The following is a 15,335-nucleotide window of genomic DNA, read 5'->3' on the forward strand; positions in this document are numbered from 1 at the left end:
TGTGCTGTCAGAGTGGAGGCCAGTCTGGAACATTGGTATGTGACTGGGCTACAGCAGCAGGGCATTACACCGTCTCTCATAGCATCTGTGGGAAACTCAAACTCCTCTCTGCTAAGTGTGCTGTTTGAGCTTAACCCAGAGGACACTGCAGTGGATCAGCTACTCCATGTCCACTCTCAACCTGTGGAAATCATCTATGATGCAGTGAGCAACATACACACACACACACACACACACACACACATTCCGTTTTTACACCAGATGGTTATGTTGCAAGTAGAGCACAGTTTTTTGTTGTTTCCATTGTCAAGTAATCCATACTGTGCCTAAATATCAATGCTCACTAAGTGCCAAAACTTTTGAGCTAAAAATATCCAGTGATTGGCCAAAGGCAGTTGTAAAATAGCCTAACTGGTAATGGCTCTTATTAAAATAATTTTTAAAGGAGAGTTTAGCAATTTTCTGCAGCAATTTTTGACAGCAATGTAAAATCATTCATTTTAGGCCACCTCCCAAATCGCTGTGTTTCTTGACTACATGGGGTATAACATAGTCATGCACACTATGTAGTGCTTTATATGGTCAATAGAAAGCCATTTGTGACTGAGTATCATGGCAGAAATCTAAGTGAGAGAAAAAAAATTCACAATCTTTGAGAGAAAAAATCAACTTTCTTTATTGAGAATCCTGGATAGCAGTTTCATACAATATGGAACCATATGTAGAAAGACTCTGAAGGTAGGGCTTTCTCGAACTAGATTATATACTATATGTATCTAATCAGCTGCACAACGCCACCAGGAAAGATGGTCAGACAAAGTCTGACATGTTCCCTAATGGCCTTGTACATCAAGTATGACTTTGGCTATTACTTATAACGTGAGGTCAGAAAGGTTACATAATCTGTATCAATATCCTGAGAATTATCAAGGTTTCACTCATCTTCAGACTTTTACTAAAATCACCTCAAGCTCATATTCATATACATCTGTGTGTGTGTGTATGTGTATGTGTGTGTGTGTGTGTGTGTGTGTGTGTGTGTGTGGAACAATGGGAGGGAAGCAGGTTGCCATTTTACTTTATAGTCTTCAACCAAGAACAGAGTGTGCACTATCAGCTGATTTGTTTCACTTTTCCATTGGGTCACAAAATGGAGCAACTCTTTGTATTTTAACGCTGACAAAGTTTGCAATCTGCATTTTTACTAGAGTTTAGATTGGAGTATTGTTACACTTGTTACACTGTGTTTGGGTGTGCACTGTACCATTAGTATCCATCACTAGTCTCCGTCTGACTATTTTCAGAGAACTCCTCCTATTTGAATAGTGAATAGTCCTGGGTTTGGATTTGCCTACAAACTGTGCTGTACTTTAAGAAGGAAAAGCCCTAAAACAAACAACACAAATGGAAAGTATTCATACATTTGCACTCTTTGTTGTGTTTTTAATTTTAGCTTTACTTTTTGGTCATCGATCTACGCACAATAACCCATAATGACAAAGCAAAAACTAGTTTTTAGAAAGCTCTGCAAATTTATTAAAAATCATAAACCTGAAATCTTTTATTTAGATAGGTGTTCAGACTCTTTATTCAGTACTTTGTTGCAGCTTTTATGGCAGCAATTCCAGCTATGAGTCTTCTTGGATAAGTCTCTACAAGCTTTCCACAGCTGGATTTTGGCAGTTTCTCCCATTCTTCCTGTCACATTTTCTCAAGCTCAGTCAGATTGGATGAGGAGCGTTTGTGAACCTCCATCTTCAGCTTACTTCACAGATGTTCTGTGGGGTTCAAGTCTGGAATTGATTGACAGGGGAGGGTATGCCCCTCCCACCCAGAGAATACAGCTAATTTTGCTCCCAGTCATGGCTGTGGCATACTTTGCCTAAAGAGAAACATTCAGTGAATGCCAGTTTGTCCAGTTCTATGAGTTCTGCAATTTTAATGTATATTTTCCTGTTCTTTTTAAGGGTGCCAATAATCTTGGAGGTGAATGTATTACATGTTTAAAAAATAAAGTACTGGTTTGTTTGTTTTTTTGGTAGCTGACAATTAACAGCTTAGTAGAGTTCTTTAAAACGGCTAAGGGTGTGGACCTGGAAGTAATCACATCAGCCACACTCAGCAAACTGGAGGAGATAAAGGAGAAGACAGCCAGTGGTATGTTTTTCCTCCTCTCTTGAGACATGACAATTATCGATATCAAAACTAGGAAGTTAGATAAATCAATCATGTACTTCACCCAACAGTCAAAGTACAGATTATATTAATTACCCAATTTGACTTGCTGTTATCCATGTAGGTTTGTCTCATATTATTGAGACACGGAAGGTTCTGGAGCTGAAGATTGACCTGAAGCCCTCCTACCTGCTGCTGCCCAAGTCAGGTTTCTACCATAGCAAATCAGACCTCATTATCATAGACTTTGGTAGCCTGCAAGTGAGTGTCAAACAAAACATGCACTCTGTTGTAAAGTTTGTGGTCTTTATGCATATTCATGGACATTCATTTGTATGTGTATCCTAGCTTAACAGCATATACCAGAGCAGTCCTGAACAAGTATCTGCTAGTTTTTCCTCAGTAGAAGAGATCATGGACAGAGCATATGAGAGATTCTCATTGGAGTTATGCAGTGTGCAAGTTCTCTACAGCAAATCAGGTATATATATATATATATATATATATATTATATAGGTGTCTAATGCAGTGACCCATAATGTATGGGTATGTTACCACCAGGTTTGATTTTCTTGCAATTAAAATGACTTTTTTTTTTTGCATTTTCTTGCACTTTGAGGCAGACAGTTTGAGTAAATGAAACAGCTGCACAGTCTAGCCTGGACCATGAAAAAAGAAAATTTTGCAACGTATGCAATGAATAGCTAGTCTTATTTGTCTTGATAAATGAGGCCTATTTTTAGGTGGATCTTTCTATAGCAATGTTTGAAAATGATTTTAATGAATAAAGCACCACTGTGTTCACATAAATTCACATATTTAGTATTTAGTTTCAGGAAAAAGTCTCTGGGCTCTTTTCAAAAGTTTTTTTTCTCTGCTTGCTTTGATTTGGTAGGTTATTCTTTTGGTTTTGTAATGGGAAGCTGTTCTCTTTTGGGTCTGTCCTCCTATTTAGGGTTAGATGATACACAGAGTTATTTAGTATGTTTTGCATTTTTCATTTTCATAATTTTATAACATATTAAGTATGTTCTGCATTTTTGAAGTGTGTTTTGCTTCTCAGGTGACATGTGGAAAAGTGCTCATATGCAGGGTTCATCCAACCAGCACATTCTGCAGCCCATGGACTTCACTCTGGAGCTTGCCAAGTGTATGGTGGAGAAAGACATACGCATGCCTAGGTTTATTTTCACACTTAAACACATACACACACTCTCTTGCTTTTCTGCCTGTTTCTTTCTAATACAGACTAATACTGTCTTTGTAGGTTTAAGGTCACTGGGGAACTGCCATTACTGCATGTGAAGATTTCCGATCTGATGATGCAGGGGGTTGTAGAGCTGGTTGACAGTATTCCCCTTCCCCATGTTTCTTCCACACCGCCCTCCACCCCTAATCAGAAGGTCACAAGACACAAACACACACACACATACACACACACACCCACACACGCTGTCTTTTTATGCAGTTGACAAAATGGCCTGGGTCTATATTCAGAAAGAATCTTAAAGAGTTCTTCTAACTGGCACTAAAAGTTCAGTTCAGTTAATAGACATTGTCACAAAGCAGTATTACAGAAATCTGGATATAGATTTAGATTCCTAATGAATAAGTGTCAGTGTCAAGGAAAAATGCGCTGAGACGTCATGAGTAAGAAATGTTTAGAGAAACCAGACTCAAAAGTGAACCCATCCTCTTCTGGGTGACACCGGATAGTGCGATTATACTCCGATCAGCCATAACATTAATCCACCTGCCTAATATTGTGTAGGTCCCCCTTGTGCCACCAGAACAGCTCTGTTCTTTGTCCAGCACATCCTACAGATGCTTGATTGGATTGAGATCTGGGGAATTTGGAGGCCAAGTCAACACCTTGAACTCTTTGTCTTGTTCCACAAACCATTCCTGAACAATTTTTGCAGTGGGAATACCATTGCCATGAAGGAGTGTACTTGGTCTGCAACAATATTTAGGTAGGTGGTACGTGTCAAAATAACATCCACAGCCAGGACTCAAGGTTTCCCAGCAGAACATTGCCAGAGCATCACACTGCCTCTGTCGGCCTGCCTTCTTCCCATAGTGCATCCTGATGCCATCTCTTCCCCAAGTAAGCAATACACACGCACCCGGTCATCCACATAATATAAAAGAAAATGTGATTCATCAGACCAGGCCACATTCGCCCATTGCTCCACGGTCCAGTTCTGATGCTCATGTTCCCATTGTAGGTGTTTTCAGCGGTGGACAGGGATCAGTATGGGTACTCTGACCAGTCTACAGCTAAGCAGCCCCATACATTGCAAGCTGCGATGCATGGCGTGTTCTGACAGCTTTGTATCATAGCCAGCATTAACATTTTCAGCAATTTGTGCTACAGTAGCTCTTCTGTGGGATCAGATCAGACGGGCCTTCGCTCCCCATGCGCATCCTTCGGTTGTCCTTCCTTGGACCACTTTTGAAGTGAAGTGACTTGTGGCCAAGTATGGTGACCCATACTAGGAATTTGTGCTCTGCATTTAACCCATCCAAGTGCACACACACACAGTAGTGAACACACACACACACACCATGAACACCCGGAGCAGTGGGCAGCCTTTTTTTGCTGCGGCGCCCGGGGAGCAGTTTGGGGCTTCGGTGCCTTGCTCAAGGGTCTCACCTCAGTCAGGTAGGTACTAACCACTAACCACTGCTTACCAGAAACACCTCACAAGACCTGCTGGTTTGGAGATGCTCTGACCCAGTTGTCTAGCCACCACAATTAGGCCCTTGTCAAAGTCGCTCAGATCCTTACTCTTGCCCATTTTTCCTGATCAACTGACTATTCACTTGCTGCCTAATATATCCCACCCCTTGACAAGTGCCTTTGTAATGAGATAATCAATGTTATTCACTTCACCTGTCAGTGGTTTTAATGTTATGGCTAATTGGTATAAAACATTATAGTATAATGTTGTAGATGAGTAAAGAGAAAAAAAAAAGTGTGTTGAAAGGATGTCCAGTACGAGCATATAGTCCTGGAATAAACACAATACAGTCTTTATGATTACAGCAGCAGTTCTTAGAAGGTAAGAATCCGCAGAATTTAGATGAGATTATCCATTGACAAAGGGTAAGAACTTCAGCATGAATTGTTTTGGGAAGTGCAAATCTTTAGTGTATTTTTGTGGAAACGTCCACAGCAGCAGAAGGTCAATCTCAAGTTCAGGAAGCTCCCAACAGAAGTAGAGCATCAGGATGAATCAGAAAAGTCTGGAGGGCTAGAGAACCACAGCAGTAGAAACGTCTCAGAATCTGGCACTGGCATCACGTCAGGCAGCAGGAGTACATGTACAGTTCAACAGAGAGATTAAAGAGAATTCTCCTGCTTTGTGTTGCTGGGATTGGCCTGGATCCACCGTTACCCTCACCAGGAATGAAGCTGTCCAGCTGGCAATTCTTGAACTGCAAACTGTTGCACAGAAAAGGCTGAGTTTAAGATATAATAATATAAATTTTAAAACAATGTATGGTATGTGTTTGTGCAGGCTATGTCAATATCATTAGCAGATACCAGGCCGAAGGTGCTGAGTGTAGATCCATCAGCATTACCGTATTCCATGGTATCAGGTGAGATACTAACACTCAATTCACTCTGATTACTATTGGAAAAGACGTGCTCCTAAATCAGTAGCAGTCAATAGCTATCAAAAAAAGTGAAAGCTAAACTATGTATGTATATGTTTGTATTCAGATTCTGAGGAGGAGACTCCTGAAAGGTATCTTAATGAGGATGCCCAGAGATTAGCTTTGGAAGAACTGACGGATGTTCATTTTACATTTGAAATCAAAACAGTAAAGTTCTTATTGTTCTATATTTTTCTTTTATCTCAAAACATAAATCTGTTTTTAATTTAAAGCAAAATGTTGTGGTACATTTATAAATTAGGCTCAAAGTTTAAGTCTGTGTCTATGTTCTTTTTATATGTTGATGTGTTTAGGTGCTGTTGGAGCTCTTGTGTCAGGATGCTCAGGAAGGCAAAATCTTGGCTTTAAATGTGTCTCAGTTGGGTTGTGAAGGCAAGATGAGGACTTATGACCTCACAGTCAAATCCTACTTGCACAAGATTAGCCTTGATTACTTTGGGATGAGAGGTACAGTATCAGTATACACACACACACACGCATGCACACACACACACACAGACACACACACAATTTCAGTACTTGCATACACTCTTTCAGTGTCATACTGCACCTAAATGTTGTTTCTTGTACTTTGATCCTTAAAGGGAAATTTGGGCACAAAACTCTAATTTAATATATTATTTGTCATGATATGTAGTAGTCTTTTGCATGGAACTGTTTTGCTTATTGTCTGTGTTTTAGCAAAATTCATGACTGGTTTCCTGTTTTCACGTGAACGCTACAATACCAAGAATGCAGTACGCCAATATGTAATTCAAGCATAGGAAATCCCTACTGTGATGAACCAATCTGGACCTCTGAGTGAGACATATCAGTCTGACGTCTCCCCAGAAGAGAAACACCATGGTCTTGTGTTGTGATATCCCGAGAAAACCATAGCGGGACTTTAGTGATTTTTAAATTTGTTTTCTAAAACTTCATGTTGTGCATACTATTGAACCGGAAATATTCCTGAGGCAACAGAGGATATGTTTACAGGCAATTTGGAGAGATAATTCTGGTCAGAGTTTCAGAGCCCATTTCATCTCATATAAGAAGCTAACTATCAGTACAATTGGTGTTCTAACTAAGAATTTAACATGCTTCACTTGCTAGTTAACCAACATTTTATTAAACTTGTGCAGGTCTACATCAGTCGTGCTCTTACTGGGGAGTTGCCTATAATGGACGTTTAGCAATCTGACTGTGTTAACTTGCAAAAGAATTTACAGCATCTGTTTGGGCAGCACCTCAGCTCTCGTTCCTGGAGTTGTAAACATAAAACAAAACATAACATGCCCACAAAGAGCAAAGCTGTAAGCATCAAGTGACTGATTAATTTCTCTCTACTATAAACACTTGGAGTTTCCATGAGATATGTATAAATGTTATACATTGCAGGCTAGACCACTGCTTAGGATCGTTCAGCCAATGACAGGCTAACTGACTGAGTTACACCATTTCAGAATGTTAGTTTAGTTAAATAGCACTCCATCTCATTTAGAGCTAATCCATATTAATACATGGATGACTTTTTAGCTATTATCAGTCAGATTATACCAAGCATCTAGCCAAGTAGATAGGCTAATTGGGTTTTTTTGGTTAGAAATCTCTTTTTGTTTACAAACACTAAAGCTGTCTGTACACCGCAGAAAAATGAAATGTCCAAGTGTGCAGCCAGCACTTCAAACCAGAGAACTATGAAAGAGATTTGAAAGCCGATTTACTGGGTCTTCCAACAAAGAAGATGTTAAATATGTATTTAGTACAAAACACAGAGCAGAGACACACTATGCCCAGAACAAAAGAGGCCAAACTGAAGTAGAAGAAGAGTAGCTAATCTCTGCTAGTTAATGCTTGTCTTCGTGCATGTAGCTACTAGTAAGATGACTAGTAAGTTAGTTAACACAAAGATGAATAAACAATGTAACACTGGTGGCTAGCATTATGGTAGCTACTTGTGTTGATGCTAACTTCAGTTATTTGGGTCAGTGTAATTTTGAGAGATCTACAGTTGCTCTCTGTTTGCCTCCTGTTGCTCTTCTCACTACTAAAGTTCTTCTTCTGTATATTCTAGCTCGAACATTTATGGTTGGATGTCACTGTGTAACAATAACTCAAAAAAAATCATCATCCATTGAGTCATTTATGTCGCTTGAGTAATCCTTTCATTCCTTTGCAATAATTTACTTACAAAGTAAAATGATTGCTTTTTTAGCAGTAGCCAGCTCGCTCTCTTGCTTCCCTGAACCTACTGTTATCTAGTGAGCAGCACCCCCTATTCCCTCCCCTCCAGATTCCCACTCACCCAAATATCCATTAGAGTTTTTCAAATTTTGCATCCACCTCCAAGGTACATCATCAGGAGAGGGTTACCCCAGTAATCAAACGAGGAAATCACTATAAGACACGAGTTGGCATATTTACAACAGCTGCATCAATGGTTAAATTTTAGATTTTGGCCAAAGAGTCCCTTTAATGTTTGTGCACTGTTGTGTGTGTCTGTGTGTTTCAGATGCTCAGAATCAGCCACTTCATCTAATTACCTCATCAGACAAACATGGATCTGATCTGCTGAAAATTGAGTACATTAAAGTAAGCAAACTCTCTCTGCAAAAAAAGTACATGCTTGATAGTGTTAATGTGGCTTCAGAATGTGTGTGTTCTTTACTGAGTCTGTGTCCCATGTAGGCCGATGTGAGCGGACCCAGTTTCCAAAGCGTCTTTGACAATACAGAGCAGGTGCTAAAGGTAAACTGTTTTACCACGCATATTATGGATAAATTATTTAAATGGTACCGCTGATATTCTAATGTGTTTCCAACAAAATATAGAGTTACCAACATGGTCATTTTTCGTCATACACTTTCTCTATTACTGTTTAAATATTAATTTAAGTATTTATGCGTTGATATCAGAAATAAGCTAACCAGAAAAAGCTTGCTCTTATGGCAGGGTCTACAATCACTACTTTCTCATTTGAATATTTAATTTATAATTTAACTGTTGATTTTAGTTCATTGTTATTTTGTAGCATAAAATATTCTAAATTTGCACTTAAGAAAGCTAATTATTGGCCCCAAAATTAACCTGATGTGTGCTATATATTACAGTTTATATTTGGCTTATTTGCAGGTGGAGTTTTCCTCACTGGAATTCCTTCTCCACACAAAAGCCCTATTGTCTACCATTAACTTCCTGAATAGAGCAGTGCCAAAGTTCACAGCTTCTAAAGAAAGAGACATCAAGAGACCAGCTGATAGGGTTACAACAGGGAAGACAGGTACATAATCACATGCAAGAATTTATACACAATCAGGCTCCAATCCCCTAAAAATCTATTAGGAAGGTCTTTTTTTTTTTTTTTTAACCTTTTTTTTTTTTTTGCCTTACTGCAAATACAGACAGATACATAAATATTTGAACAATGGCATAGTTATTTTTAATTTGCTGTTTATCACAGTTTATTGGAGTTAAATAATGAATATATTAAATAATTAAAATTTATGTCTAGAACTTATGTAACTTTAAGCAAGTGAAGCAAGTCGTCATTAGGCTAACAAAAAACATTAAGTGTGGCCAAATCAACTATTTAGTACATTTTTGAAAAGTAAGAACCCACTGGTGAGAACACCAAAAGACCCAGAAGACCACACTAAACCATAGACATCACCAGAAACTGTTTTTCTTCCCTGGTGAAGCTCTGCAGCTGTCTTCTATTTCTTCTTGGTCTTGGGGTGTTTTGCCTTCAGTTTTACCTTCAGCAAGTGATAGGATTCAGGTCAGGTGAATGACTTGGCCATTGCAGAATATTCCACTTCTTTGCCTTAAAAATGCCTTGGGTTGCTTTCAAGGTATGCTTTGGGTCAGAATCCATCTGCACTGTGAAGCGCCATCTAATGGATTTTGAGGCATTTGGCTGAACGTAAGCAGATAATATAGCCCTATACACCGATCAGCCATAACATTATGACCACTGACAGGTGAAGTGAATAATATTGATTATCTCATTACAATAGCACCTGTCAAGGGTTGAGATACATTAGGCAGCAAGTGACCAGTCGGTTCTCGAAGTGATGTGTTGGAAACAGGAAAAATGGGCAAGCGTAAGGATTAGAGAGACTTTGACAACGGCCAAATTGTGATGGCTAGATGACTGGGTCAGAGCATCTTTAAAACGGCAGGCCTTGCGGGGTGTTCCCGGTATGCAGTGGTTAGTACCTACCAAAAGTGGTCCAAGGAAGGACAACCGGTGAGCTATCAACAGGGTCATGGACACCCTAGGCTTACTGATGCGCGTGGGGAGTGAAGGCTAGTCCATCTGGTCTGATCCCACAGAAGAGCTACTGTAGCCCAAATTGCTGTAAAGTTAAAGCTGGCTATGATAGAAAGGTGTAAGAACAAAGTGGTTCAAATCGGTCAGAGAGCCCATGCTGACCCTGTCCACTGCCAAACGTGCCTACAATGGACAGGTGAGCATCAGAACTGGACCACGGAGCAATGGAACAAGGTGGCCTGGTCCCATATATCACATTTTCTTTTACATCATGTGGAAGGCTGGGTGCGTGTGCATCACTTACCTGGGGAAGAGATGGCATCAGCATGCACTATGGGAAGAAGGCAAGCTGGCGGAGGCAGTGTGATGCTCTGGCAATGTTCTGCTGGGAAACTTTGGGTCCTGGCATTCATGTGGATGCTATTTTGACACATACCACCTACATAAACATCGTTGCAGACCAGGTACACCCCTTCATGGCAACGGTATTCCCTAATGGAAGTGACTTCTTTCGGCAGGATAATGCTCCCTGCCACATTGTAAAAATTGTTCAGGAATGGTTCGAGGAACATGACAAAGACTTCAAGGTGTTGACTCCAAATTCCCCAGATCTCAATCCAATCGAACATCTGTGGGGTGTGCTGGCCATCAAGTCCGATCCATGGAGGCCCCACCTTGCAACTTACAGGACTTAAAGGATCTGCTGCTAACGTCTTTGTGCCAGATACCACAGCACACCTTCATGAATCTAGTGGAGTCCATGCCTCGATGGGTCAGGGCTGTTTTGGCAGCAAAAGGGGGACCTACACAATATTAGGCAGGTGGTTTTAATGTTATGGCTGATCCGTGTACACTTCAGAATTCATCCTACTACTTTTGTCAGAAGTCACATCAATAAATATAAAAGGACCAGTTCCATTGGCAGCCATACATGCCCACACTATAAGATAAGGTGATATGCTTCAAATCACGAGCAGCTACCTCCCTTCTTCATACTTGTCTCTTCCCATCATTCTGGTAAAGTTAATCTTTGTCTTATCTGTTGTTCCAGAACTGTAGAGGCATTTTTATGTTTTTGGCAAACTCCAATCTGGTCTTCCTGTTTTTGAGGCTTACATTATGTGGTACTTTACCTTTACTCTGGTGAAGACTTCTCTTGATTGTTGACTTTGACACAGATACACCTACCGCCTGGACGGTGTTCTTGATCTGCCAACTGTTGTGAAGACTAGATTATTTCTTCATGAGGGGAAGAATTCTTCTGTCAACTACCACAGCAGGCCACAGGGTCTTTTGGTGTTCCTGAGCTGACCAGTTCTTACTTTTTAAGAATGTACTAAACAGTTGATTTGGTCACACCTAATATTTTTGCTACAGTATCTCTCTGATGTTTTTTTTTTCAGCCTAATGATAGCTTGCTTCACTCCATAAAAATAAATCAAGTTCTAGATGTAAATGATAAATTCATTATTTAATACATTAATTATTTAATTTCAGGGGTAAAATAACAATAACTTTGTCAGTGTCCAAATATTTATGTATCTGACTCTAGGTGTCAAGTTTGTTAACTTGGTATTTGCACTGGATTTGATATGCAGTGTAGTTACTCTTCAGATGATTGATTCAGTATAACAGATTATAAGGGATAACAGTGGCGGGTCGTCCTTAGGGGCACTAAGATCTTGTTTTATAGCAAATAATACATTTTGATGAAAAATGGCAGCAGTGGCCCAACTCCTCCTAACACTTAGTTTGTTAGGAAAGAATCACATGAGTTTGGGAAACATCACCCCTTTGCCATCCAAGTAGTGTCACTTAACATTTGTTCATTTATGACACCAGTTTAAAAAGAACATCTTCAGCACTGACACAGTCTTCCAAGCACAACCTCGACATTGTCTTCTGTGTCAGTACACCAGATATTTCTTAATTTCATAATTTTTGTGTTCAGTATAGGCATAACAATGTGAAGTAATAGATTTTGCTTATGAACAGGCATGTTCCTTACTATGCTAGTGAGACTTTTATAGCTAAACTACTGAAAGAAGAGCACATGTAATATTAATAGAGCTGACTATCCTTTGTCAGTATCTACAGGTTCAAAGGACTCAGGGGTAGTCAGCTTTAAGCTTTTCGCCATGCTGGGTTCCTTTGGAGTGACCATCTGTGATGACAGAAGTAGCATTGCAGATATCCAAATTGAAGGTATAGGTTCAGTTCTAAAATCTGAATCCATGAATCATAAATTGTATTGACGTAATATATCCTTTATGGTTTTGTGCCAGGAGGCCCAGAGTTTTTGGGTTTGCACAGGTTCAAAACCATGCCTATCTGTTTAATCCAGTGAAACATAGTTGACTTGGTATTTGTTCACTGAATTTTTGCCATAGTAATGACATTATATGTTTGTTTCAGGGATTGATGCCTCTCTGGTTGTCCAGGCCAAAGAAACAGAGGTGTTTGCCCGTCTGCGAAACGTTGTAGTGATAGACGTTGATACGAAAACCATACATAAAAAGGTTTGAGAAGATCAACAATCAACAAGTTTACAAACTTGTTTCAATTTAAATGTAGTCATGCCCATTTTCTGTGTATCAGTTGTTTAACTTTACATTCCTTGCTTTTTATCCTGAGTAAATCTAAGAATTTAAATGGGTAACAACAACGTGTTTGTTTATTTTGTTGCTACAAGGTGGTGTCTATTGTGGGTGAGGAAGTATTTAGCTTCAAGCTGAGTCTGTACCCTGGAGCCACAGAAGGAGCGGGTTACTCTGACACTTCAAAAGTAGACAGCAAAGTCACTCTGAGACTAGGCTGCATCCAGATCATCTACTTGCACAAGTTCCTTGTATCTCTTCTGGTGAGATGAGAAGAATTTTACACACACACACACACACACGCACACACACACACACACACACACACTCACACTGAAGCATTGAAGGTTGTTGCAAAAATTTTTCTTTTAATGGACAGTGATTATACCTAATGATCATTTGCAGTACAGAGGATATTGGTTTGTGTGACAGCTTTTATGCTAATATGAAAAATGTGAAAAATAATTAAATATGAAAACAATACGTATTGTTTCATGTCAATAATAAAAGATTTTATTTATATATCATTTTTGCACCTCTCAAATCTAAAAAGTATGTTAGTGTGAAAGTATGTAAGTGTGACAAAAGACTACAGAGAAACTGCATCATAAAGCATGTCACCACTATTTGTGTTCTGAGTTCCAAGTTATAACTGATCTGATTTGCAGGTTTTCAGTTTGAGGTGAAAAAAAAAAACAATGCATAGCATTTCAGCATGAAGGCAGGCATTAATAATTATATATTATTATTTTAATATTATTTTAATAATATTGAGCTAGATAGTCAAAGAAAACCAATAAAACTGATGTTGAGGAAGCAACTTTTTGCCTTTTCCTGTTTTTTTTTTCTTGTTGTTGTCTCTGAATGTGTTTTTTGTTTCCAGGACTCTTTTAGCAATCAATACCCCTCTGCTGATGAGGTACAGACTTGGGCATGGAGCATTTAAAAGCCATTTTCCGCTTTGCAGCTTCACTATTAATATACCCCACACATTCCCTCACAAAAACATTCCAAATTGTGAATTGAAGTATTAAGTATATTTCTACCAATAATGGTTACACTATGTTATGTTAATTAACTAATTGTAAAAGAAAATGATTTTATATTACACAATACTTAATATTATTCATTATGAAATAATGAATGTGGTGTTTTGATCCTAACCACTTAATTGTGGTTAGGGTCTGTCTATGTTTGAAAGGCACCAGTCTGTATTTGTTGGTTTATATAAATTTGCATGCTTGTGTATATACCGCCTTTTTTTTTTTTTTTTAATTCAGTAGATGCTAAATCTAAATGCTCTAAATTTAGTATCATAACACAAAGAATGCTTTATGCTACATAGTATTCTCTACTGTTTTGGTACCATGCTATCATACATTCTCTTTTACAGAATAAAACTAGTCTCATCTTAGACACTGTTCTAACATCCCTGTTAGATTTTGGAACTTGGTTGTAAATTTGGTTATCAGAACTCAGAGAGTTATTACAGCATGACCTTTCCCTACTAATGTGACCATTTCATTATGATCCTGTTCCTTTCACAGACCACCTCAAACTGCCACTCAAAACCATAGCTTCTACTCTCACACATCTATAAAATGTGCAGTGGATCACTTGATAACTTTCTGTTGTGTTCCACAGACATATGTGGATAACTTCCAGGCAGCCAAGAAGGCTATAAGCATTGCCACAGCACAGGCAGCGGAGAAAGCAGCTGCCAGTGTGAAGGACTTCGCTCTGAAGAGTTTTAGACTGTCAGTGGACATCAAACTGAAGGCCCCACTCATCATCATCCCTCAGTCTTCCATGTCCCAAAATGCCTTTGTGGTGGATCTGGGTCTCATTACTATGAGCAACACCTTCTCTCTGACACCAGCTAAGGGTTTTCCTCTCCCAGCTGTAGTGGAGACCATAGATGTTAAACTCACCCACCTCAAATTATTAAGGTATTGTTGAGGAAATGTATTGGTTATAATGTATATTTGCTTAATTTTTGAATTTGCTTAAAGGATTATCTAGGATTATAAGGTTAATCTTGTATGCTAGTTGTAGGATTATGCCTTTTAGATTGCAGTTTCTTGGTGCAGTGTTTTTCTCGCATACTCCACAGTAAACACTGGCAATTCATTATTTGATGAAAAATATAATTTTTTTCCTGTTTCCACCAGCGTTGTTTTCACTGTCAAGTGAATTTTACTATGCTAAGTAGCAATGCTAATTTTGGTTACCCTTCTTGCCCAAGCACCATGTTTATTGAGCCAGGATATATAGGATGGACTAGAAATAGTGCAGACCATTATATAGAGTTACTTAGCTTTGCCTTTTCCCCCATGAACACCATACAGCCTAAGCAAAATGTGATAATAGTGCCCACTTGTGCCTTTTGCTATGCACTGCCCAGCACCTTCAAAGAACTACTTCATGTGAAGTTGTCTGTAAACCGACATGTGTTTGGCCAGGATACGAGTAGTACTGAGTTTGGTTTTGTTACTGAGCGGTTACACCGCTTGGGGGCCCAAAATCTTGAATTATTCCAAAACATTAAGGCTGAGAGGTACTGCATTACAGAATACTACATAACATGGCAAATACTATATTAAAAGAATCATCCAGTGTTATTA

The 15,335-nt window shown here is 39.0% G+C and overlaps 1 protein-coding gene across 7 annotated transcripts in view; it reads left to right on the top strand.

Moving 5' to 3' along the window:
* Window positions 1-15,335, top strand: part of vps13c (vacuolar protein sorting 13 homolog C) — a 105,238-nt gene that overhangs the window by 27,405 nt on the left and 62,498 nt on the right. For 5 of the 7 annotated variants that reach the window (XM_034308646.2, XM_026947175.3, XM_026947171.3 and 2 more), the window contains 17 exons: window positions 12-204; window positions 2,043-2,157; window positions 2,300-2,436; window positions 2,524-2,656; window positions 3,239-3,356; window positions 3,443-3,578; window positions 5,700-5,781; window positions 5,906-6,006; window positions 6,153-6,306; window positions 8,354-8,433; window positions 8,530-8,589; window positions 8,974-9,121; window positions 12,203-12,319; window positions 12,530-12,633; window positions 12,807-12,974; window positions 13,595-13,630; window positions 14,356-14,660. In XM_034308646.2, coding sequence (XP_034164537.1) covers window positions 12-204; window positions 2,043-2,157; window positions 2,300-2,436; window positions 2,524-2,656; window positions 3,239-3,356; window positions 3,443-3,578; window positions 5,700-5,781; window positions 5,906-6,006; window positions 6,153-6,306; window positions 8,354-8,433; window positions 8,530-8,589; window positions 8,974-9,121; window positions 12,203-12,319; window positions 12,530-12,633; window positions 12,807-12,974; window positions 13,595-13,630; window positions 14,356-14,660 — 2,187 coding nt within the window. The remainder of the gene's footprint in view (window positions 1-11; window positions 205-2,042; window positions 2,158-2,299; window positions 2,437-2,523; window positions 2,657-3,238; window positions 3,357-3,442; window positions 3,579-5,699; window positions 5,782-5,905; window positions 6,007-6,152; window positions 6,307-8,353; window positions 8,434-8,529; window positions 8,590-8,973; window positions 9,122-12,202; window positions 12,320-12,529; window positions 12,634-12,806; window positions 12,975-13,594; window positions 13,631-14,355; window positions 14,661-15,335) is intronic. The other 2 variants (XM_026947172.3, XM_026947177.3) reach the window with 1 other exon arrangement.

Source organism: Pangasianodon hypophthalmus, chromosome 11 (genome assembly GCF_027358585.1).
Source record: "Pangasianodon hypophthalmus isolate fPanHyp1 chromosome 11, fPanHyp1.pri, whole genome shotgun sequence".
Lineage (NCBI taxonomy): Eukaryota > Metazoa > Chordata > Actinopteri > Siluriformes > Pangasiidae > Pangasianodon > Pangasianodon hypophthalmus.